The sequence below is a fragment of the Triplophysa rosa genome, linkage group LG23 (genome assembly GCF_024868665.1).
Source record: "Triplophysa rosa linkage group LG23, Trosa_1v2, whole genome shotgun sequence".
Lineage (NCBI taxonomy): Eukaryota > Metazoa > Chordata > Actinopteri > Cypriniformes > Nemacheilidae > Triplophysa > Triplophysa rosa.
Genome location: NC_079912.1, coordinates 1,656,553 through 1,681,360, shown reverse-complemented (window position 1 = coordinate 1,681,360; position 24,808 = coordinate 1,656,553). Strand labels below are relative to the sequence as shown.

Sequence of the window (24,808 nt, the reverse complement as noted above, 5' to 3'; positions counted from 1 at the left end):
AAACTAGCCTCCCTTCTTCCCCCACTGGGTGAAGAACAGGCACTCCATCCATCACTAAGCAAGCACCTCCTGCGGGCGGGCTGGGCAGAGCAGCCCTGCCCCTTAGGCCGGGTACCAACTGAGTTATCCACAACATAGCTCTAACCGGACCTAGTGCTACTGGACATTGTAACCCCCAAACAGGGCAGTTCCATCTGATGTATCCTCATGATTGGTTCCCACCTTGGTAACCCATGACCTTCCCTAGGTGGACCTCCACCTCGCAGTTAACTCCTTCAGTCCGCACATTCTTCCCATGAGTTCTCCCCCATCGGTGAGACCATGTTGGTATCTCCACTAAACTCCTCCCTCCAGTAGGAAGTGGTCTCTGTAGCGCATCCCCCGCTTGAGGAAGTAGCGCTTACCCAGTGGCCTTACGGTACTAGGCGGCTTTTCGCTGTTAGAGAAACAAGGCCGCCGCCTGTGAGGCCGAAGGCAGGGGCCTTCCCACCTTTCAAGTACAGCTCTGGGACCCCCTACCTACCCACTGGTAGGTTACAATTTCGCGGTAGCACTCACGGCTGACACGCCTAGGCCAGTCACCGTCGCGTCGCTAGAGATTGTGACACGGCACAGTGTTGTGGCGTTTTCCATAGGAACCCCATCTGTTGGCTCGACACAATGCCGAGAGACCGACAGAAAGGGAACGTCTTGGTTACGGATGTAACCTCAGTTCCCTGATGGAGGGAACGAGACATTGTGTCCTTCTTGCCACAACACGTGCTGCCCACTGCAGCAGTCGTGAGAGGTCTCAGGCTCCTCAGTACAAAGGTGAATGAATGAGGCACGCCGTCTCCCTTTTATACCCGGATATCCGGGGGCGGAGTCCGGCATGCAAATTTCATTCGCCAATTTCATTGACCTATTCTAAGAAGTCAGAAGCGATTGGTTCTCAGGGACGAACCCCATCTGTCGGCTCGACACAACATCTTGTTCCCTCCATCAGGGAACTGAGGTTACATCCGTAACCAAGACGTTTTCTTTTAAAGTTGTTCATGTTGAAATGAATGTATGTTCAGTGCAGGTTTAGAGATTAGGGCATTTTGCACATTTTCCTTCATTATATTGTTGTCAGACATTGTTATGCCACGAATAGATATGAAAAGACATGTTTATTTCTTTGGTCTGCCAAAACCCCTCTATTCATATTTTTAGGTATTTAATTGTCCGGACCTCGGCTGGTAAGGAGGGTTCGTTTACTGGACCTCAAGCAATTTTAGTTGAAGACTCCTGGCCTAGTGGTTCGCATGTGTGCTCTTGAGTGCGAGTCATGTTTGCACCCTTTGCCTTCGCTGTGCTATTTTCGGTCTGCTGTTTCTATAAATAAAAATGGAACGGTTGCAAGAAATAAAGCTGTCATGATTGATAGCGGGGTTTTTTTTCTCTTTTGTTCTCCAGATAAGCTGGACGAGATTCTGGCTGCTGCTCAGCAGACAATTAGCACGTCTGACACTCAGGGTCACAGAGGTCACGGGGGCAAGAAGGAACGAAACAAGGGCTTTAATACTAATGAGGTAACATCTCTATTTCATTATCTCTCTTCTGATTAACACAGTGATACAACAGTGTTGACAAAGTTGCTTTACAAGTAGCTGACTAAGCACATTCGACTTGAAGAAATGGTCATACCTTTGAGGTTTTAGCACCACTATAATTATTATTCGTAAGGTTTGTCATTGTTTGATGTGTCTTGATTGTTTTCTGTTTATGTATACTGTATATAATGCAGCACATATTGATTGACCGATTGATTAATTGAAGCTCTTTCTTTTTATACATATATTTTATTGTTATAATGTTAATAATTGTAATGAATCGTATTCAATATTTTAGTTGATGATATTTTTAAGCTAAATTTTTAATTTTATAATTTCACAAATATACTGTATACTAAAAACAGCTCCAAAGAAAACAATAATAAACAGCAGTAATTTAACGCTGCACATGGTGAAAAAGGAATATTTGAATGCAGTCAACGTGTGGAAATAGTGTTTTAAGATTATGTGTAATTTTGGAAAATGTACCAAATATGAAACGGTATTATATATTTCAAACATTTAACTTTTTTACAGCAAACGTTTGAACAATCAGGTGTTGGCATGATGTCATCAGGGTCTGGGTATGGTTATAACCAAGCCCAGTTTTCATCAGGCCATTCAACTCAGCGTGCTGTGATGATGCGTCAGAAATCTATGGGTCAGTTTAGATGCAAGTATTGAAGTAATCCTTTGAATGAAGTCTCGTGCTAATGAGAGGTTGCTTTGAAATAATTTTACACTTTGTCTTGTGTACTCTTCTGTCCAAAGGAGTGACCGAGGAGGAGAGGGTACAACTTCATCCTCCTACTATGAAGTTGTCCCGCAGTCTTTCTGTGCCTGGGCCGGAGGACATCCCCCCTCCGCCCGACACCTCAGCGCCTGAGCCACCGCTTTCCGCCGGTGGCCACACAGACCGGAGATCTGCCCTAGCACATTTCTATGCTGTCCCTCCACTTCCTCCATCACACCATCTGCCTCACAGCCAGACACAGCACCGGGTTCCACCCAACCGGAGGGTAAGAACTTTGATATCTATATCAAACATTTCTTCTTTCTTGTTAATGGCAGGATATGTCATAATCACGGCCTCTTGGTTACAGGGGGATACAGATCCCAACAAGATGAGTGGAGCAAGAATGGGCGGCCTGAGGCGTGGATATAGCAACGCCACACCCCCCTCTGACATGAGCAGCAAGCCATCCACCGCACAGCGTAACCAAGTGCCGGCGGTGGCCAAAGTCGCAAGTCGGCAGGGTGGGAAGGGGCTGTTGGTGAAGCAGCGTAAGGTGGAGGAAACGACTGGCAAAGTGGAGAAATGTTCTATTTCAATCCCGACTATTATTGTTAAAGCACCGTCTACCAGCAGCTCTGGACATAGCAGCCGTGCGAGCAGCGAGGACCCCGAGCCACCTCCTGAGCCTTATGAGGAGCAGATGGAGGGAAAGCCTCAAAACGCTGTCCTGACTCCCACTCCTCCCCCACCACCCAGTTTGCCACTGAAACTGGAATCACTGGGCAGGAGCACAGCACAGCGAGAACGTGAGCGCTATCGCGATTCCCGTCGGAGAAGCGCCTCCTTCTACTATTCCTCTGAGGAGGACGTGTTGGACGAGCAGGAATCTACCCAGACTTCCGTGGAGCCCAGGTCCTCCGCTCCACGTCTACGTCCTTCCAAATCTATCGACGAAGGCTTGATCTCTGGTGACGCCTTAAGCATGCCGCCCGCGTTTGGGTTGCCGCAGTACGCATCAGCTACACCTCATCAGGCCACTACCTTTATCCACCCTTTGACAGGGAAGGTTCTTGACCCAACGAGCCCACTGGGACTCGCGTTGGCGGCACGCGAACGAGCGCTTAAAGACGACCGCCGCACGCGTAGAGATGATCGCCACTTCGGTCGGCAGCTGTCCAGCACCGGAGCATTTCCTTCTGCCGTCTCGCCTCCCAATCAGAAACCAGTGCCTCCTTACTACATCTACCAGTCACACGCCTCACTCAACACGTCTGCAACAACAGGTGGGCCGATGTCCCAGAGACGTCCACCGTCTCCGAGGATGCTGAGATTAAGTGGTGGTGGCATGGATAGCGGGGAATGGAATGAGCAGGGTGTTATGGATAGAGAGGAGAAAGGAGCATCCAAGGTGCGGTTTACAGAAAATCAAGCCGGTCAGTATCAGATTAATATTCAGGACAACAGAACCAATCAGTACCACACGTACCTGCGAGACAGAGAGAGGGAGGGGCACAAGAGGATACCGCCCAAGCCTCCACCCCGAAGGCCATCTTTTTTAGATAAGGAGAACGAACCCGGCACAGCAGACAAAATTCCCAACACTCAAGAGGTAGAGAGAAGAGACGACAGGGGTGGACAGAATATGGCAGATGGTGGGATGGAGAGGGAAGGAGAAAAGGAGGCAAAGAGAGGGAGGAATCGTGAGGCTGGAGAAGCTGGAGATGTGATGGTTCTTCCACCTCCCGCTCCATCTATGGATGTAGACGACGAGTTTGTCTTCGCAGAGCCCTTACCTCCCCCTATCCAGTTTGCAAACGGAATCGAAATGGACAGACGTGGATATAATCAACAACAGAAGGAGCTGTCAGGATCTTATTCGCTCCCGGAGCAAACGCTTTCCAAACTCCCGCAAGATACCATGTCCCTACCAGACAACCCTCATGTTGACTCACAGCAGACACCGGCACATCCGTCTGCTGTTGTTCATCCCTTTCTGTTTCCGCCGTCTCCTCTAATCCCACCCCCACAGCTCTGTCCCAAAATACAACCCCCAAACGCACCCCAGGCCCCGGGCTATTCCCAGCATCCGTCGCATCCGAACACCAACCAACCTCAACCTTTACATTCACCCCAGGCGGGAGACTCAGCCACGTCTAGTCTTACATCATACGACAGCGAGGTGGCTAATCTCACACAGTCGGCTTTATCTCCGTCACTTCCCTCACCTCAAATATTCCCTTCCTCCAGTTCTCCTTCTGTCCCAACCTCATCATCTGAACCCACGTCGCTGCATCGGCCTCTACCCCTTTTCTACCCACCGCAAGGCCACGGTAACGTTTCTCATTCGTATCCTGCAGCGACTGTCACCACGACAATGAATTCTGTAATCACAGGTGATCGACGTCCCGTGGCGGTCAAGAGCCGCGATTGGACGGAACCCGTGGTGGATTCTGGAATTGAAGAACTGGACAGTCACAGCAGCAGCGATCACCACGTGGAAAACCTGGCAGAGAGAAGAGAGAAAGAAGGGGCTCGACAGCAAGAACATGGAGCGGGTCAGAGGAGAGAAAGTATGGAGAGCGGTATCGATGGGTTTAAAGAAGACACAAGAGTATCGCTGGATCTGTCTCACACTGAGAAAGTCACCCAAAAGAAGAACATGTACAAGACCAAACCTCCGAACCCTCCGCTTGCCAAACCGCAAATGCACAACGTGTCGAAATTTCATGCGGAGAACGGTCGAAGTGGACCTATGCTACAACGGCAGGCCAGCACCGCTCCCAACATGTACAGGTCAAGAGAGGTGGAGGAACATGAACAAGCAAGAGGAAGTGAGGGTGCGGGCAAGATTCCAGCGTTTATGGACCGCCATCTGAACTCACCTCTCTCTAGCGTAAAGGCCAGCATCATTAATGAGCTGAGCAGTAAACTACAACAGCTAGGAGGCTGGCAAAATCAAGCGCCACAACAAAATCACAGGTAACAAACACACTCAGGATTTTCCTAATGTTACCAGAACGCAAATTCACATGACGTATATTAACACTATGCACTTTTGACTTCGTTGTTTGTTAGCGGTGCTTTGGGATAGTTCACCCCAAAATATATATTTTTCATTATTTACTCATCCAAACTTGTATGAGTTTCTTTCTTCTGCAGAACACAAAAGAAGATATTTTGAAGAATGTTGATAACCAAACATCACTGAAACCCATTGACTTCTGTTGTACGAACACAAAACCACTGAGACCTTTCTCAAACTATCTTCTGTGTTCACACACAAGTTGTGAATGACCTGATAGTGAATAAATAGTGACAGAATTGTTATTTTTGGGTGAACTGTCCTTTTAAAGGCAGTCTTGCACTATATCCGAGCATTGACCCATGCATATTGCATGAGCATAATTGTTTTGTTTCTCTTAATTTTGTGTGACTAAATGTTGCTCATTTACACTCATTTATTTTTTGTTCATTCTCAGGTTGTCAGGTGATCCCACAGCCTGCGCACCTCTCCTCCCTCCCTCTGCACAATCACTCCAGCGTCCATTCTCTCCAAACTCTTTAACAACGAACTGCCCCGCTGCAGGTCTAAACACCAACCCTGTACCCTCATCTCCTCTTCCTCTGACCTCTCTAACCCCAGCCATAACTCCCATCCCACTACCTCTGGCCCCGATACCACCCGCACCTCCTCTCAAAGATTGGACGCCGTCTAACTCTCCGATCTCTTTCCCTCACGGTGTTCTCTCCCCTCCGTCATTACCCCATGCCCCCCTCTCTCCCCTCTCCCTCGCTCATGCGCCCCTGTCTCCACCATCGCTACCTCATCCACCCATTTCTCCGATATCCCTCTCTCATCCACCTCTCTCTCCCTCCGCTATCTCCCACTCTCCTCTTTCTCCATCTTACTCCCCCTATCCTTTATCTCCAAAACATCGCTCCAAATATCGCGCTAAAGAGTTTCAGTTCTTCGGGCCGGAGCTGCGGCGTACCGAATCTCACTCGTACTCCCAGCGCCGGCGAGCACCCAGTCCTCTCATCTCCTGCTCGGACCACCCTCAACCCGGACCTCCCCGACCGTCCTCGCTCCCTCTTTTTCCATCCGCACCACTTTACAGCTCCGCATACGAAATGCAGCCTCCTCTAACGCCCCCGCTGGGTGTAGCACATCACTTCTCTGAGCACTTTTTCCCCCAAATCGCTGCTCTCTTCCCACTCCCCTCCCCCGTGGCTCCTCAGAACGTGCTGGTGTCCAGCTCTCTCTCCCCCACCCACTTCCTGTCCGGAGGCTCCTCCCCTTCCTGTATGAGCTACCCGCCCTTAACTCCGCCTCCACCCAATCTGCCCTTCGTGTCCAAGCCTCTCCCCTACTGGAGCAAATACGACGTTGCCGATTGGCTGACATACCTGAATCTGTCCGAGCACCGGGAGCGTTTTCTCGACAACGAGATCGACGGCTCCCATTTGCCATCTCTGACGAAAGAAGACTTCCTGGATTTGGGCGTGAGTCGGGTCGGCCACCGTATGAACATTGAGCGTGCGCTTAAGAGACTTACAGACAGATGAGATAGGAGAGTTTAAGCGAAGCTCAGAAAGCGACATGTGGATGAGTGTAGTGAGGAGAAGAGTGTTTGTTTGATTTTTTTACTGTCCACATAAAATGCTTCCTAACATTTAGCTGTGCATGGATAATTCTGCCTGCAGCTAAACTCCACAATAAATGAGTATTCTGCCCTCTGTTTTCGTACGCTTAAGATGAAGTTTAGTAAATGATGGAAGATTTAATCTGATCTCTGTTAGGTTCTAGTGATCACAAAACTAGTTTTCGTTTCTTTTGACATTTGTACATACAGGGTAAGTTGCACCACAGGATTTTGTCATTATCACATCATTTATTGTGATTTCTGTGGCCAAAAGGCTTGATTTTGCAGCAAGTTTATTCAAATTTTGCGGTAACAATTGTGGGGGGGGGATGGGTGGATGTGGAGTTAAAAATACTACTGGAATGGGGGAGCAGAGTTCTTCTTTAAAACTACCACCTGTGAAAACATTATTTATTAATTTCCTATAGTTAAAAGGCATGCAGCAGATTCACACTGACGTTCTGGAAACCTTGGCCACTTTAATGCTGCCTTCACGTGCTCTCGGAAATTTGATAATTCCCACTTCTGATGTCATGATTCCGAGCTGGTTGTGTTCAGGTGCTTTGTTGTCAAAAAGAATGGAGGACGCCAAATTCATGCTTGCGTGTATCTTGGGAAAATGTTATATGGTAATAGTTTTCAACCGTACATCCTACTGTATAGTTTTACTAGTCAGCTTGTGGACTATTCTGCAGTATTGGTGAAATAGCCTACATGCTATTTTCACAGTGCATAAAACATTCAGTATGAGTCATATATGTAAATATGTACTAATTTAACGACAAGGCTATGAAGCTGTTGCGGAAAAACAAAGAAATCATATCTGTCACTCACAACAGAAATCATTCTCCCATCCGCCATGTTTATTGTGTAAGGCCCGCCCATCTCGGGAACTCGGGCATCAAAATTATTTCCCAACTTCCCAGTGGAAAACGCAACATCAGAGGGCGTTCATTTGCATTTTTACCCCGGAAACTCATGTTTTCGATAATTCCGAGAGCACGTGAAGGCAGCATACCTCAGGTCAAGCAACCAATCACGTTTCCTTTTATGCCGCTTCATGTTTATGGTTGTGGAAATGTCCCTGTGATACCAGACCGGTGTGCGTATACAAACGTTTCAAAAGTTTACAACAACGTTTATGAGTTTGTGCCATGAACCTCGCATACTTTTAAGAAATCAAACATGACAGCTTTCTTCATAGATCAGATGGCTTAGTGTTGTTTCCAGGCGTCTTGTTTAAGAACGTGGCACACATGTCGGTGAGGATGTCTGATTGACGTTGGGAGCAGGTTTTGACAGATTGCGCGATGCGATGATGCCGTGTCTTTGGCCAAATTATGCGGAAAATCTGCTTCAATCTTTAAATTTTTCTAGATTTAAGTTCCTTCTTGGTGCAACCTACCCATAGTTATAAACATGTTTTGTTTTATAGAGTAATATAGATATTTCTTTTAAATATTTCATTTAAAACATGCACAAAATCATCCATTTTGTCCATTACACATCATTTGTTGTGTGCAGCATGGCATTTATATTTCTGCTAACACAATGGAGCCCTATAATTACACACATAGCACTTACGCAACTTACTTTTCACGCGGCGAATTCTTCATCTCAGTCTATAGATGATAGAGTTTATCCAGCACTTTTCTTTCTTACCTCACGCTCTGCCTCCTTTTTCCCCCCGTGCATCTCTCCAGGCTTTCCTCTGCTTTCTCTGTCTCCACTGTTTCCTCTGAAGGGCAGAATGAACGTATGAAAGATGAAGCCACTCAGAGCTAGAGGAGAGATAGGATGAGGTTAGACAGAACTGCTAAGACGTCCACTGATGGACGGATACGGACTGGGTGTGGAAGAGACAGAAACTCTCTGGAATACAGAGTTAAAGTTACGTCCTCGCTTCTAGAGCACTTTTAACGAATTATGGTCCTCCCACTTTGAAGCTGAAAGGTCAAACGTCTCCAGACGGACAGTGAGAATGTACTTCTTTCATTGTTTTGGGGATGACTAGATCAAGCGTATGATGAATTTTAATAATGTCATTATTATATTAATGAAAATCAGGCTACACTCTTAAAAAAAGGTGCTTCAAAAGGTGCTTCAATGCCATAGGAGAACCTTTTAGTTCCATAAAGAACCTTAAACCTTTCTGTTTTGCAAAAGGTTCTTTGTGGCAAAAAAAGGTTCTTCAGCTTTTAAAAAGGTAAGAAAGAGATGGTTCTTTAAAGAACCTTTGAGCAAATGGTTAGGTTCTTCTATGGCATCCCTGCGAAAAAACTTTTAAGCCTTTTAAGAGTGTACTGTGCATATTTACATAGCATCAGGCTTTCATCCATCTGATAATAATGATGATTAAAGTCAACATTAAATTTAATTGACCAGTTTACCGTCATAATGCACATTCTTGTTTTTTTCAAAGAAAACAAAAAAGTTAACTTTTCAGTATTCAAACAGTTCCTAATGGTTGGCTTTTATTTATTCTCATAAAATAATCTGTCCTATTTAAAAACACAGATTCAGCCTACAGACCTAAAATGGGTTGCAAGCATCTCATGTCGACTTTAAACAGTAAAACGAAAAAGTCATCGCAATTCCAATAATATCCATATAAGAATTAAGTATGTAAATGTTTTAATACCATAAGCAGAATCAGTCTTCCAAAAATCAAAACACAATGAAAGAATCCATTGTTTATATAGCTTAAGTGCGCTCTGTTCAACACACAAACACACATCGAGTGTGTGTATGTGTGCTTGTGTGTTTGTTATGCCAGTGGTGGGTGTTTTATAGGAGTAAAGCATAACTCCATTTCATTTGAAAATATATTTAAGGAAGTAGGAACAAAGGAAATATACAGTACAGTATATATATGTGTGTGTGTGTGTGTGTGTGTGTGTGTATGGAGATGTATGCAGAATTTAAAGGTATATATATATATATAAATATCAGATATTTCTATTGTTCTGTACAATAATTGATGAATATGATGATACATAAGCTCTGCTTCAGAGGTTTGAATAAATTATTCTCTTGTTGAATTTCTTCTCATCTCTTCTTGGCCTCTACATATACATACAGTATAAAAAACAATCCAGAGGTGAATACAAGTTGCCTTAAAGACTCTTTGTAGGATTCCTTTTCATTGCACCAAAGGTAAGAAAGAAATGTTTTTTCAAAGAATTTTTGACGAAAATGGTTCTTATGTGGCATGCTGCAAGGAACCCTTTTTGGCCCCTACATTTTTCAGAAGTGGACGGTCGCCTCTTTATTTAATGTAAAAGGTTTAGTTAAAAACAATCCTTTATCATTAACTCTGCTATTTTTGGAGGGATTTTGATCATTTTTATTGTGCAGCACAAAAGAAGAAATTTAGAAGACACTGATGTTTTCATATAGTGATCACACCTGTCAAACTTCAGAAGGTTAAGCACCATATCAACAGTGCATATTGTTTGTGCAATAGTCAGAATCCGAATACTGTAGTTTTGTCTGAGGAATAGAATAAAAGTCGATTTGTAGTCAGACATCTTTAATAATAATTGTATGACCATTATTTTTGTCCGTTTTGAAGTGAAAGTTTTTTGGTCACTTTGTAATCTTTCATATCGCTGCTGTCCTTCTGAAACTTTGTATCTCCACAGTGCGTGATTTTTATTTTTTGTCATAAATCATTATTATTCGTCACCCTTTATATATGTCACTGGGTTTTTCAATTTCCTACATACGAGTACATTTTTCCATTCGATTCCTTCCTGATTCCTAAAATCAAGACCTCTATTTTTTCTTTTCTCATTTACTGTTCCATTGTATTTCATGACGCTGTCGTACATGTTTGGAATGACATGAGGATGACACGTATCATTTTTGGGCGAATAGCTGTAGATGTCACATGACAGTGGTTGCTCTGGGTCTTCATTCTTGTTACCGAGGCGATGTTCACCAGTGTTACGAGTTCATTCCACAAGATCTGAAATGCAAACGTAAAATGAAACACACAGATTGACCTTATGAACTTCTTCAGTAACACACTGATTGCTTTACATTTCAGAAGTTTTTGGCTGTGAGTTGTGATTGGCAGAGAGCTGAAATAACTCTCACATTCTACAACACGCTTAACTTTCACACCTGACAACTCATTTACACCGACATGAGAGTGAGAGAGAGAGAGAGAGAACACACACGTGTGTACAGTACATATGCGCCTCTGTGTAACAGCTGACTGTGGTTTAGTGCACACACACACACACACACACACACACACACACACACACACACACACACACACACACACACACACACACACACACACACACACACACACACANACACACACACACACACACACACACACACACACACACACACACACACACACACACACACACACACACACACACACACACACACACACACGCACACTGAAGGGAATCATCAAACATGGACCAGCAGTGAAAAATACTTCTGTTAGTGAGACAGAAGAAGAACCTTGGGCCGGGAGGTAAGACTTATTCTTTATCTCGTCACTGTGATTTCTAAAGCGCCTGTCGTCATCATTATAATGTCTGTAAAGGATATTGTGTAAGACTTTACTTAAAGCCTTCAGGTATAACGCATTATTAAGGGTTATTAAATGGTTTGATGCATTATAATTGTTCATAATGTGCGTTGTAATACAATAAATGTTGTTGTAAAGAATTATAACCAATATAAAAATGAATTGATAAGTGTTATAATGTATAAACTGTAGTTACAATTATTCATGAGACATTACAAGGTGCATAATTAATACATTAAAATGACTTTTATAATGCATTATACGTGTATGCTTTAAGTAAAGTGTTACCGGATGTTGTACCGAAAGTAAGAAGCTAATGATTTTTATGTAAATTGTGTAAATGTCAAGTCACACACTTGCAGAAATATTATGTGATCGATGTGTTGAATGTGCCGAAACATGTTTATGTTGACAATTGATCACATCCAGGCTAAAGTGTACATGACATTACCCTGTTCTTGTATTCTTCATAGGTTTAAAAAACAGGAAGTGAATCACCAACTAACTGATATTGTAATATCTTGTAAAAGAAAGGGGGATAGAAATGAACCGACGTCTGCCCGATACGTTGTTGCCAATGCTCCGCTGCTGAATTCTTCTGCTCTTTTCTGACATTTGATATATTTAATAACGCTCTATTCTCGTCTAGTTATGTGTTTAGCTTCCATAGTGACCATTATTATTAACTGAGTCTATTTAAGTATGTGACGTAAGCTGAAGATACACGTGTGTTAGAAAGACATGTTTTCATGAAGATAAAAATGCCCTGAAAATCCAGCATCGCCCACTTATAAACATATTTCTGACAGTGGTGTGCATGTATTTTAACATGGAACGTGTGTTGTGAAGGAAGATGTTATAGCGTGTGTGTGTGCGCGTGTAACATGACCTGCTGGATCTTGTTTATTTGGGGATCTCTCGGGTGGTGTCAGGAATTTCAGGGTGGGTTGGGGGAGTGGATTCTATTTCTGATCCTAGAGTCCAGTACTGACACACACACATACAGTATGCTCATAAACAGATGTATATTTATAAATGCATTGCTGTCTATCAATTCGAACTCTACCTTTATTATTCAGCTGGATTTTAATCTATTTCTTGTGTTATGTAAACTTCTCACTTGCAGTCGTCTTTAAGGATATTTCTTGATCGACAGTATTTTTTCAATATTATACTGTATATATTCCTGTGTAATGATCAAGAATTGACAGCACATTTAAAAGATGTTTATCATCACAAGCATCTGTATCCAGTTACAGTCGTGCATGCATACAGCAGTGAGAGATTCAGAATGAGTCACACAGACAGCGGTGAGCTCTGGAGGATAGCCAGACATTTAACCAAACATCAGCCTATAGGCACAAGCAACGCTCTTCTGAACAACGATAACCACTTAAAAAACACAAACTTTAAAATAATACCAAAACTCTCCTAAATCTCAAAGATAAATCAACAAAAAACACGAACAAGTCTTTCTTTTTACTGAAAAACACTTAAAATGACAGTTAATCTGGAAAATTAATCTCCTAATGCAGTCAGATACAAAGCATGCTGGGAACTACAGATCAACTGCCAAGGTAGTTATATCTACAAAAAATATTTATGTGGTCTCAACACAAAATAAATAATTAAACTTAATTTGACCAATTTATATGGGTTTAACATAATAAAATTGAGTTGGATTTACTTTAAATTACTTAAACAAAATAATTAAAATCTTAACAAAATTAGTAGATTTTATTCCCAAGATTTTTACGTTATTTTAACTAAAACAATTTTTAAAACAGGAACATAATTATATTAAGTATATTTTAATCATTTCTTTTCATAAAATCTACTGAGGCACATAATCATTTTTTTCAGTGCACGCGTGGGTTCATGTAAACACGATGGTTTTAACTAGTTTTTTTTGCAGGCCGCTTCAGTCATGGCCGACCCTCCAACATCTCCACCTGAGGATCTCAACAAACTCAGTTTCTGGATGGTAAGAAGAGACCTGCCTCATCTAGGCGGCTATTTTCTAAGGCAGTATCGTGACTGAAATGGGCCTCGTGAAATGACTTATTTTGGCAAAGTTATGCATCGTGTCCAACAACATGCTTTAAAGTGACAGTTCACCCAAAAGTGAAAATGTGTCATCATTTACTCCCCCTCTTGTCATTTCAAACCTTTAACGGAACACAAAAAGAAGATATTTTGAAGACAATTGACAACCGGCACCCATTCACTTGCACTGGTTTTGTGTTCATACAATAGAAGTGCTGTTCAGTTACCAACTTTCTTTCAAACATCTTCTTTGTGTTCTGCGAAAGAAAGTCATACAGGTTTGAAATGACAAGCGGGGTGAGTAAATGATGTGAGTTTTCATTTTTAGGTGATCTGTCCCTTTAACTGTGACTATAGTCATGAAATAACACATCTTCTCTTGGACATTCACTGAGCTTGGCACAATGCTTTCTGGGATTGCTTTCTTTGTAAAGAAATATGTGAGCCAAATTCACGTGCAGTATGTTAATAGGTAGAATAATGCTGTCTTGAAATGCTGTCTTTTTTGGGAGCTCACTAGGTTTTGTTAAAAGTGTGTACAATGGTCTGGTTGACAGGCAATTCGTTTCTCAAACTCCGTCCAATTCTGTATCGATTTCCTTCTGTGTTTGTCTCCCAGCCAGGAAATTATGTGCGGACGGTGCGGAGAACGTCAGAGTCGTACCAGGCTTCTAAGGACATCATAGCGTGTATGAAGGACAGAGCCCAGGTCGAGCGTCAGTACGCCCGCCAGCTGACTGAATGGAGCAAGAGATGGAAGTCCATCACAGACAGCCGTGAGATTTTAAAGCTCCAGCTAGATGTTGGAAACTAGTTTAGTTCCATTTGTAATTGGTTTTTAATTTGGCAATGCACATAAGTAAATAGAAACCCCAAAACGTATTTAGACGCTTAATAATGTCTCTCTGTTGGACAATGGTGTCTCACTCATTTCTCCGGGTCAGGGCCGCTCTACGGGTCACTGATGCGGGCCTGGCAGTGCTTCTTCTCGTCCGCCGAGCGTCTGTCTGCCCTGCACACGTCCATCTGTCAGTCTCTGGTGGGAGAAGACGGAGAACGCATACGCTCTTGGCAGAAGGAGACGTTTCCACGGAAGATGTTCTGTGGCTTCAGAGAGTCTCATGACCTTGAGACGGCTTTCTCGCGTGCTCAGAAGCCCTGGGTGAAAAGATTAAAAAAAGTAAAATTCTTATTAGTTGATCACATGACCTCCACAAACAATACATCAATAGCAATATACACTACATTGCAGACTTCACACTTTATAAGTTGTTAAAGTCCCAGTGAAATAAAAAATCACAATGCGTTTATTGTAAATAGTTTATCAATGTGGGTTATTCTCTTTTTAAAATTCATGTGCCCTTGTAATCTTTAGTTAAAATCTGAAAAGGCACTTCTTTCCTGTAATGACTATCCGTCGTAGATGACGTACTGGATGTTAGACGGCTTGGGCGGAGCATCCGTTAACTCCTCCCCTTCCACTTCAAAATGCAACGGTTGTTTTATACATCCAATCAAATCGCAGAGAAAGACGAAAGCCACGGCCACTATTTTTCTCATTAGAATTTCCGTTTCACTAGGAAATGCGTCAAATTACGGAAGTAAAAACGATCGCAACTTCCGGTTCACAGGGACTTTAAAGATGAAATGAATTGTGAATTGACTGTACTATTTTAACAAATGTTCATCTCTGTTAGTTGGAAAAGGCTCGTGCGGTTTATCATAAGTCATGCCAAAAGGAGCAGAAAGCACAGGAGAAAGAGAGTCAAGCCAAACACAAGCCCAACCTGAGCGAAAGCAAACTCTCCAAGATTCAGCAGATGAAAGAGAAAGCAACACAAGACCGCAACAAAGTAACCACCAAAAATACATCTAAACTAAATCAATCATCACAATGCTAGTGACTGATCTCAGGTCTGACTGTGGATGTTGTCGCAGGCACATGAGCGTTATGAGAAGGTCTTGGAGAACGTCACTGGCTTTGCACCTCGATACATGGAGGAAATGGAATCTGTGTTCGACCAATCGCAGGAGGAGGAGAGGAAGAGGATCAGTTTCCTGAAACAGGCCTTCCTGTCTGTACACAGACACCTCGACATCACCAACAATGAGAGGTTTGTGTGTGATCACGTTTCTTAAGTACTACTTTACTCATAACCTAAAACCAACACTCTTAAAAATAAAGATTACAAACCAATTTATTTTTAGAAACTTATCTTTGTCTATAAACATTACATTAAATCAACTTTTTTTGCATAATATGATCTTCTTGTTTGGGGAATATATTTTATACTAAACATGTCAGAGCAACTCAATCTGTATCTACTCTACGATGCAGAACATCATGGATATTCACACAACTTAAAAGTTGTGACTGGACAATCATTTACATGGGAAAGCATGAAACAAAATCTTGTTTTTAATATTATTTTTGAATAAAGTTATCCTAACCGTTTAATGTAATGTTGATACTCAAAGTTAACTGGAGTGTTTGTGTGTTTCAGTATAAAAGCAGTTTACAGTGAACTGCATCACACTATCATGACCATCAGCGAGCAAGATGACCTGCGCTGGTGGAAAAACAACTGTGGGCCCGGGATGCCCACCGACTGGCCCAACCTAGAGGTGTGTGTAAAACATCTGCATTCAAGTAAATAGTATAGTGAAGTTACTTGTCTTTTGTTTAAATTAACTGACGGGTTGTAAGATAGATAGTTTGGTTTTACTGTACCTATAGAAACTTATAACCCAAGTTTACATGTCAGAGATTTATTGTCTAGAGCACAATGACACTTCATGCGTTTGACTGTGTGTTGTATCTAAAAACTCCCTTTGGGTGTGACTGCAATATTGATATTGATATCAATGTCATATATTATTAATAACTGTCATATATTATTTATATAAAGAGTATTTTTTACTGTATATTTAAACCCTGCTTTTTTATTTATTTTTATTGTATGTTTGTATTTAGTCATCTTTAATCGTGTGGGTGTGTGTTGCAGGAATGGACGCCTCCAATTAAAAAGCAGAAACCAAAAAAGAAAGAAAAAGTACAGAGAGAAACAGAGGACAAAGCGTAAGCTCGCAAGCACACACACACGCACGCACACACACACACACACACACGCACGCACGCACGCACGCACGCACGCACGCACGCACGCACACACACACACACACACACGCACACACGCACACTTTAGTGTCTATAAATGTATATTTACCTCATCTTAATTTTTACAGTTCAGAGATATAATGTATTTAATTGATCATTTTTGACACCCATCAGCACAAAGTGCTCAATAAAGTTAAATGAATAAAATCAATTTAAATAATGAATTAAATGGCTCTTGTAGGCCAGGAGCAGAGCTTTGAATTGGATGCGAGCGACTATAGGGAGCCAATGTAACTTAATGAAGAGACTCTCTTCGGTTCATTTAAGACTTTAATGTTCAGTGTTGCTTTTGTCTGTTTTGTGTTTTTGCTTCATCTCGTTCCATTTTTGTGAGCGTATTGTTATCACTTTTGTTGCGTTTGTCCCGTGACACAATGATCTCACTTACAACAGCTTCTCTGCGCTGTCATTTAGCTTTTGGACGACACGCAGTTCTGGCAGATTCATGCTAGTGAAAATCGTCTTTTATGTGATGAGCTTTAGTGTCTTTGAGCGATATGAAAAGGTTTTTATATAGGCTACAGTATATATATATGTTATGTGTCAAACGTCAATATTTTTTATTACATTTTTATTTTTTACTTTGATACTTTAGAGTATTCGTGTTAATGGGTGCAACAAACGTCGAAATTCTCTTGGATGTTTTTTTTTTGTCAGGGTCATGATCGGAGGCGTGCGTGTACGAGCGATGTACAATTATGAAGGAGCAGAAGCCGACGAACTGTCATTTAAAGCAGGTGATTGTACATGACAACATGAGCATCTGTGGATAAATGATGAAAGCACATCAGGTGATCTGAACCTGTCTGTCTTACAGGTGAGGTATTCCTCAAGGTGGCGGATGAAGATGACCAGGGCTGGTGCTGGGGGGTGAAGGAGGGCGGAGTTGAAGGATATTATCCAGCCAATTATGTGCTGCCTGTGCAATAATGTCATAACGCTTATTTACACTTTTCTGTTTTGGATATTATAAACACAGCCACCAGAAATGATTTGGACACATGTTGAGTCTCACAAAATATTGAAGCGAGAGTCGTCTAAAGTAATTGATCCTGAATTAAGCTTTGGTTAGAAGTAGTTTGACTTTTCTGAGATATGTTTGCAATGAATATTAACTGAAGTTAAGGTGGTATTAATAGTGGATGTACAGTATGAAATGACAGGTCACTTTTGTCAAACACACTCTCTGAAATAAGGGTCAACAGAAGGTTCTTCACAGCGATGCCATAGAAGAACAATCTGGCGTTCTCCAAAGAACTATTTACTTCTTTCTTACTTTTTTTATTACACGGCTCGTTGGAACGCTTGATTCTGATTGGCCAGTCGCGACATTTGCAGTTTCGTTATTGCCAGATAACAACTGCTCAAAACTAATAACACACGGTTAACCCGGGTGCAACAAATCATTTTGACAGTTTTTTTTTGACAAATTAAATGTAAATATGTCTTTTAATAACATATATGACATTATATTTACAAATTATTTAACCAAGTTGCCTGTTCGTGACATTTGAACATCGTTTCTTACCTTAAAACCGAAAGTAAACGGCTTTTCCTCGCGGAAGGTCTGCATTCGGTAAAAATGAGCTAATAAAATATTTCAAATTCACATTTCATTATCCCTTACATAATGTAAAGAATCTTTTACGTCAAAGAACCCTTTAAACAAGAAAGTGTTTTGAATGTTAACCAAAATGGTTCTTCTATCGCATCATGAAGCACCTTTTTTTAAGATAAAGGGTCAACACTTTATTTCTTAATTTTGCATATTATTGTTTAAAACAAACTTCACTTTATGAAATGGTTTGCTTGAAAACTATGTGTGTGTGTGTTAACATTAAACTAATGCACTAGCTTTGATATTTTGTTATCTAATACAATGACATTTGTAAGTGTGACATAAGTGTCCAAATATTTTTGTGGCTGCTGAATTTCCGGTGAAAATTACATTTTGTATCGCCCCTATTAAAACAACTATATGCAACACCAACAGCACAATAAAACATCATTTCGCTTTATTAATAAACCTTTATACTTTCATTTATATTATAATTGGTTCACGTTCCTCTCAGATTTTGGAAACCCTCTAAGAGAGTCTATGCATAAACAAAACCAGTACATCTGAAACATCTGAACATCTGAAACTGACAATCTTAAATCAGATAAATGTTACAGAGACAAGCATATTCTTATTAAAGCAATAAACATGTGATGAACACATGATGGTAACCAGTATTTCTAGAAACAGCATCAAGACTTTACGAAAGAGGAATTTGAACAGGTGAACAGCCAGGAACAGGTGCGTAACTATAGCAACTCATCAGTAATCCTGAAATGACAGGGACCTCTGCTGGTGGATCTGAAATCACACGTTTCCAAACAGAGAGAAGCTGGTGTGTTGACTTTGTGTATAAAATATTTAGACAAACAGACTTAGGAAGAAAACTGGAAATAAGATTGATGAATTCTGTATTTGAAAGATTTAAAGTCCCAGAGGAAGATGTTATCGCTCAGATGTTGCTCTTTCATAGCTCAGGAGATTTGATGGAGTTCTCAGTTGTTTAAATATCAACTTAGTCTCTGATGTTTCAGAGTGTAATTGTTGAAACACATGAAGAGTCTGGAGGTGTAAATGAATGTAAATTGTAGAAGTCAAATAATCTGGATTTGAGTCAATTTGATGAGAAATGTCTGAGTTCATATTGAGATCTTCACTAATATTGACTTTTGATTGCAGACTTGACAAATCTGAGCTCAGTTTGACACATTGTTAACGTCTCTTCTGATACTATAATGACAGACCCATTTGTCAGATTTCTGACTCTTTTATCGGGAGAAACATCTGAGATGCAGATTAGACTTGAGCAGTAGTTTCTATTTGTTCTCTATTTAATCTCATTTATGTCTAGGAGAAATAATTGAGATATTAAAGGGCTCTGTGTTTTTCTGGGTATTAACTTTGTCAACGTTTGGCAATGAATTCTTTCACAAAAGCTCATTGGAATGGAAACGAATGGATTAGTAACTTCTGCAATATAGAATTTCATCTTTCAGGTCAACTGCTAAACTAACAGATTCATGCAAGTTTTTTTCTGAGCACGTTAAATATTATGTTCATAAAAGCTACCTGAACATAACATCATAACATGAATTTTAGAATAAGTTGTGAGTATTTGGATATTTTGTCAGGAAATTGCATTTCATTAGTGCAAGGGGTTATGGGTAATTTGACATTTGGGATAAATTAGCTCTTGCATCCTGCACTGTAAAAAATAAATGTATTTTTACAGAGAAAAAACAGTAGCATTTAACAGTAACATCTCATTTTAATCAGAACTGTGAAATTCCATAAAAATGCATACATTGACACCTAATGTACATGTCACCTGTTCTTTAACTGATTAAATGTGTTACTGGTAAAAACGCTCTATTTCCTTTAAATTAAAGTCATTGTTGTGTGTTGTTAACCTGACATGTCCTTTAAAAAATGTTCATGTTTATTTTTTTGTCAGAGTTGGATAAAGTGTATTTTTACTGAAAGATCCATTAGAATTTCACAGCCATATCACATTTTTATCATAACTGTAAAAAATATTTTAAAAACACACATTGACACCAAATATAGTCTTTATTTTCCCAGTTGAATTTAGCAGCGGCTAAATGTACTAGTTGTGTTATATATTCTATTTACACCATGTAGACTTCACAGTTCTTTGTGATAAATGTAAATATTAATTAGATGCTATCTATACACTGTAAAAAATAAATGTATTTTTACAGGGAAAATGCAGTATAACGTAACAGTATTTTCACATTTTTTTATTAAAACAGTAAAATTCCATAAAACGCCATACATTTACACCAAATTGACATTTTTCCATGTTACTGAAAAAAACATGTTTTCTTTTAAACAAAAGTAATGATCATGAAATCTGAAAATGCACTTCTGTCCTCTAGTGATGATCTTTCTCTGATGAAGTGAGTTTGACGGCTTGAGCAGAACATGTTGTTTTTATTCATCAATCAATCACAGTAGAAAACATGAGCCACACCCACTATTCTTCCTCATTCAATATTAAGTTTCATTGTGAAATATGTCAGAAAACTGAAGACAATCACCACTTCTGCTTCACAGGGACTTTCACCAACATGCTGGAGAACATGAATGACTTGATGTTTCATTGTTATTAAAGTCTCCATTAATGTGATCAGTGTTTACTTTAGTTGAGCTCTTCGCCCTTGATCTAATATACTGTGCTTTCTCTTTGGGCTGGGAAATGAAGGACACTCAAAAGAAAAAGTGATCAGATTTGTTAGTCCGGTTGATGATGACGTGAATCGTCATCTAGTTGAGTGTTGGTTTTATGTGATTCATATTTTTGTTGGTTTTTGTTATATCTGTGTGAATGAGCTTCGGCTGAATGCACAGATTTCTTGCGATAACATTCATATGAACAGATTTAGAAAACATAATGTACATTAAATTACAAGAGATGGTTTTTCACACATAGACATGAATAATCAATGTATGAATCTCAACAGTGGTGACATTAAATGAAAAGCTTCATGTTGCAATGCATGCTGGGAATCATGGATGAGTTTTGAACTATGATGGTACCCAGAATGCATTGCGTTTATCTGAATAGTTTGTTAGTTATCACCATTGTTGAGATGAACAGGGTTGAATCTTGATGTCTGCGTATCTCATGTTTTATCATTTTTAATGTCCATGATGTGTTTTAAAGTCCTTCATAATATCACTTAACACTGTAATGTCTGGGAGCATCACAAAAGCACTTACAACCAGTGAATACATGAATGGAGACGGCCAGTAGATGATGACTCTCACTATCAGAAAGAACATGAAATCACTTTCTCTCAGCTTTTATCAGCCATAAAAGCTAAAGAAAATCTGAAGGTAAAAGCAAAGAGTCAAGAGCCCAACTAAAGCAAACACTGATCAGCATAATGGTGACTAAACAACAACCGTCAACATCTGAACTTGTGTTCATTGTCAATAAGATCTTTTGTAAACGCACAAGAGAAATAAAGTGAAGGTGGTGTTGTAATAAGTGAAGGTGGTGATGGTGTTTGTAGAGTTTCATGAGGATTTCTCACAGAAAACACTGGTTGCCAGAACACTTCTGCTAGAACTACAGAATTTCTCTGTTCATTTCACAGTCAGTTTGTTCAGATCACGTCACTTCAGTTCACAGTGTACAGACCTTATTTCTGTTGATGCTGTTGGACTTTTAAGGCAGTCCTGCATGTTCAGAAATTTGAAGAGACAATTTGCTCAAAAGTAATATGAGGTTTTATTATCAGATGTAAAAAGTTATAACAAAGCTTTGGGTTGCCAGACAATCTCCTCACTCCGCCACAAAAAACCAGCAACCCAGATTATTTCCTGACATGCAAATTTATACAGTATATGACGTCGTTCGATCTTCAGGGCGTTCCTCTGTAATTGTGGGAGTGTATCCCCTCAGCAACCAATCACCATATACCACGTTCATCTGGCTCCATATCTCTGTAACAAAGCTTCTAAAGAACAACATGTTTCTTGCAACATATCTCTTTGCTAATTTGAGGAAGTGCCCTCTCGAGACAGTTTCATATCGCAAGACAACATGTAAAAATACTTTCAGTAAAAAACACTCAATCATCTAATACTTTGATTATGCAGCATTGTTTCTTAATCCTATGGTTCAATAAAACACATCAAAACTCATGATTATACTTAAAACATATGCATTGGATTAATTCATAACATTCCCCTCTGTTTGACCTTTTGGGTGTGTGTGTGTGTGTGCTGTCTTGCACGTACGCATAGAGTTTGTTCCTCATTGTGGTTAAGCTAGCTTCCTGTTTTTCTGTTGCAAGCAGTATAATTTTAACCAGACATTTCCACTGCTCAACACAGCAAACACATTTACACAAACACAATGCAATGATTATTAATGAAATTCACTTATTGATTATATAGTAAATACTTCATACTCATATTCTGAATAATATTTCCCACAATGCTCAATGTTTGGCACCCTGTGCTGCCGTGCACTTCACTATTTCTTTCCACTGACATCTCTGTAGAATTAAACTGTAAATAACCTTCACATATACTGTGAAAAACTGTGAAGGACTTTCCCACAATTCCCTGTTTAACTCTGCACAACATGTCATATTTCATTCATCACTTAGTTTCTTGATATATTTGTTTTAGCAGCTGTGTACATGTGAGTGTTTTTAACATAAGTTGTTTAGTTAATGTTTATACCATCATTTTCACGTAACGAGTCTTCATGTGGTTGTGCAGTCTATCACCTCAAAGTCTTTGCTTGCTTTGTACACAATTAAACAAAATAGAATAATAATAGAAGTTGAATAAAAAACTCAATTAACAAAGTACTTGTTTAAAAGTAGTAAAACACACACATAAAGTTTTGTCAGTGTACTTTTAAAGTTTGAATACTGTTGCTTTTTCATTTGACCATTTTTTAAATTCAACCATTTTAATTGAAGTCTTTTTTTTTTTAACAGACAAATCATTTCGTACTACAGTGAAAACATGTTATTTTATTGTATGGTAGACACACGTTTTCTTATGTTCACAGTTTAAACACGTGACCTCAGTTCAGGGTGTACCGTTATTTCTGTTAATGGTAAACCTTTGGCACCCTGTGCTGCCATGCATTTCACCATTATTTTATGTCAAATTTTTTTGCAGTGTGGGCTGATAATATGCAAATATGGATGATATTTAGTAAACAGGCGGTGGGTACATTTTTCAATAATAAAACAGAATTTCAACAAGGATAACATGCTGTATCAAAAATATCTTGCTGAGTAAGTCAGATCTTAAAAATGTGTTTTATAGAAACTACACTGCAAAACAACACATTTGGTATATAATAAAAAGATTTAAAAAAAGATTGTTGTCAAATATTCTACAACTAGGGTAAGACAAAGGGGTCATAAAATCGGAAAGTGCTTTACTATAATAAAATAATAAGACGTGGGAAAAAATTAAGAGATCATTTGGCCTTTATTCATTTCTGGACCAATGTGTGTTGAATTTCAACAGAAACAAACCTCAAGAATGACATAAAGTCCTATATTGTCACTAGTAAAATGATCATTTTACTTCTAAAAAGTACATTTAAAAAACTGAAATAATTTGAAAGTGGTCTCTTTTATTTTCCGCGGCTGTGTAAATGTCAAGCTAAAATCATTTCTCTCATCCTAAATGTTCATATGTATGAGGTCAGAGCTCCAGGATTAGTATCAGAAGCACATAGCGTTTGAGTGAACCTGACACAGAGAACTCATTCACAACACACAAACCCGTCCTTCACACACGCACACATGCATATAAAGCCCACCGCCACACACAGCTGGCTCGGACACACACCGTAGCCCGTAACACACTGACACACATGCACCAAAAAACACACAAATGAAGACTGAAGATCATATCCACATGATGACATTGTAAAGACAGACATCTACAGAGCGACCGCTGGTAATTAGACATCACCAAATATTATTACACGCCTCAAGTTTCAACCTAAAAGGAGAGAGAGACAGGACGCACAGGAGGGGGGTTGTTTATTGTTTGTTGATATTTGTATGTGTGTGTCTGTGCGTGTTGTAGGGAATGGAGTGAGGTAAGGAGAGACAGAATATCCACTGCACCACTGTGTGACTGGATTCTTAATGGGAGGCTGGGGGAGAGAGAGAGAGAGAGACAGTTAAACCAGAGGGGTTTTACAGATCCAGAGACCCCATCATCCACATGTACAACCAGCGCTGGGACCCCCTCCCAAGAAGCAACAGTTTCTAAATATTGTGATGCACCCCGGCCCGTATGATAAGATGATCACATTTTTAAACACATTTAACAACATTTATAAAAACATGTCGCACAAATCTTTTCTCAGACTCCTCGCTGGACCTTCACATGATCCCTGAAGCTTTAAATCAAGAATTCATCTCATTGCTCAATAAATTACACACGAATGCAATGTCAGAAGCAAACATGCATCATTTTAACAATAATTAAGTGACATTTGC

At 40.2% G+C, this 24,808-nt stretch overlaps 2 protein-coding genes across 4 annotated transcripts in view; both read left to right on the top strand.

The window, feature by feature from the left end:
• LOC130546690 (SH3 and multiple ankyrin repeat domains protein 1) overlaps positions 1-9,994 on the top strand; it is a 70,069-nt gene extending 60,075 nt beyond the window's left edge. For all 3 annotated transcript variants that reach the window (XM_057322058.1, XM_057322059.1, XM_057322060.1), the window contains 5 exons: positions 1,438-1,553; positions 2,112-2,235; positions 2,346-2,593; positions 2,678-5,289; positions 5,790-9,994. In XM_057322058.1, coding sequence (XP_057178041.1) covers positions 1,438-1,553; positions 2,112-2,235; positions 2,346-2,593; positions 2,678-5,289; positions 5,790-6,876 — 4,187 coding nt within the window. In that variant the 3' untranslated portion in view covers positions 6,877-9,994. The remainder of the gene's footprint in view (positions 1-1,437; positions 1,554-2,111; positions 2,236-2,345; positions 2,594-2,677; positions 5,290-5,789) is intronic.
• A 1,327-nt stretch (positions 9,995-11,321) lies between these two features.
• On the top strand, positions 11,322-18,845 carry zgc:91999 (uncharacterized protein LOC445104 homolog). Its single transcript, XM_057322126.1, has 10 exons — positions 11,322-11,454; positions 13,427-13,495; positions 14,177-14,333; positions 14,502-14,737; positions 15,255-15,410; positions 15,496-15,671; positions 16,062-16,182; positions 16,563-16,636; positions 17,393-17,472; positions 17,553-18,845. Exons 2-10 carry the CDS (start codon positions 13,439-13,441, stop codon positions 17,663-17,665), a joined length of 1,170 nt encoding a protein of 389 aa, XP_057178109.1. The 5' UTR covers positions 11,322-11,454; positions 13,427-13,438; the 3' UTR covers positions 17,666-18,845.
• The last annotated feature ends 5,963 nt before the right edge of the window (positions 18,846-24,808 follow it).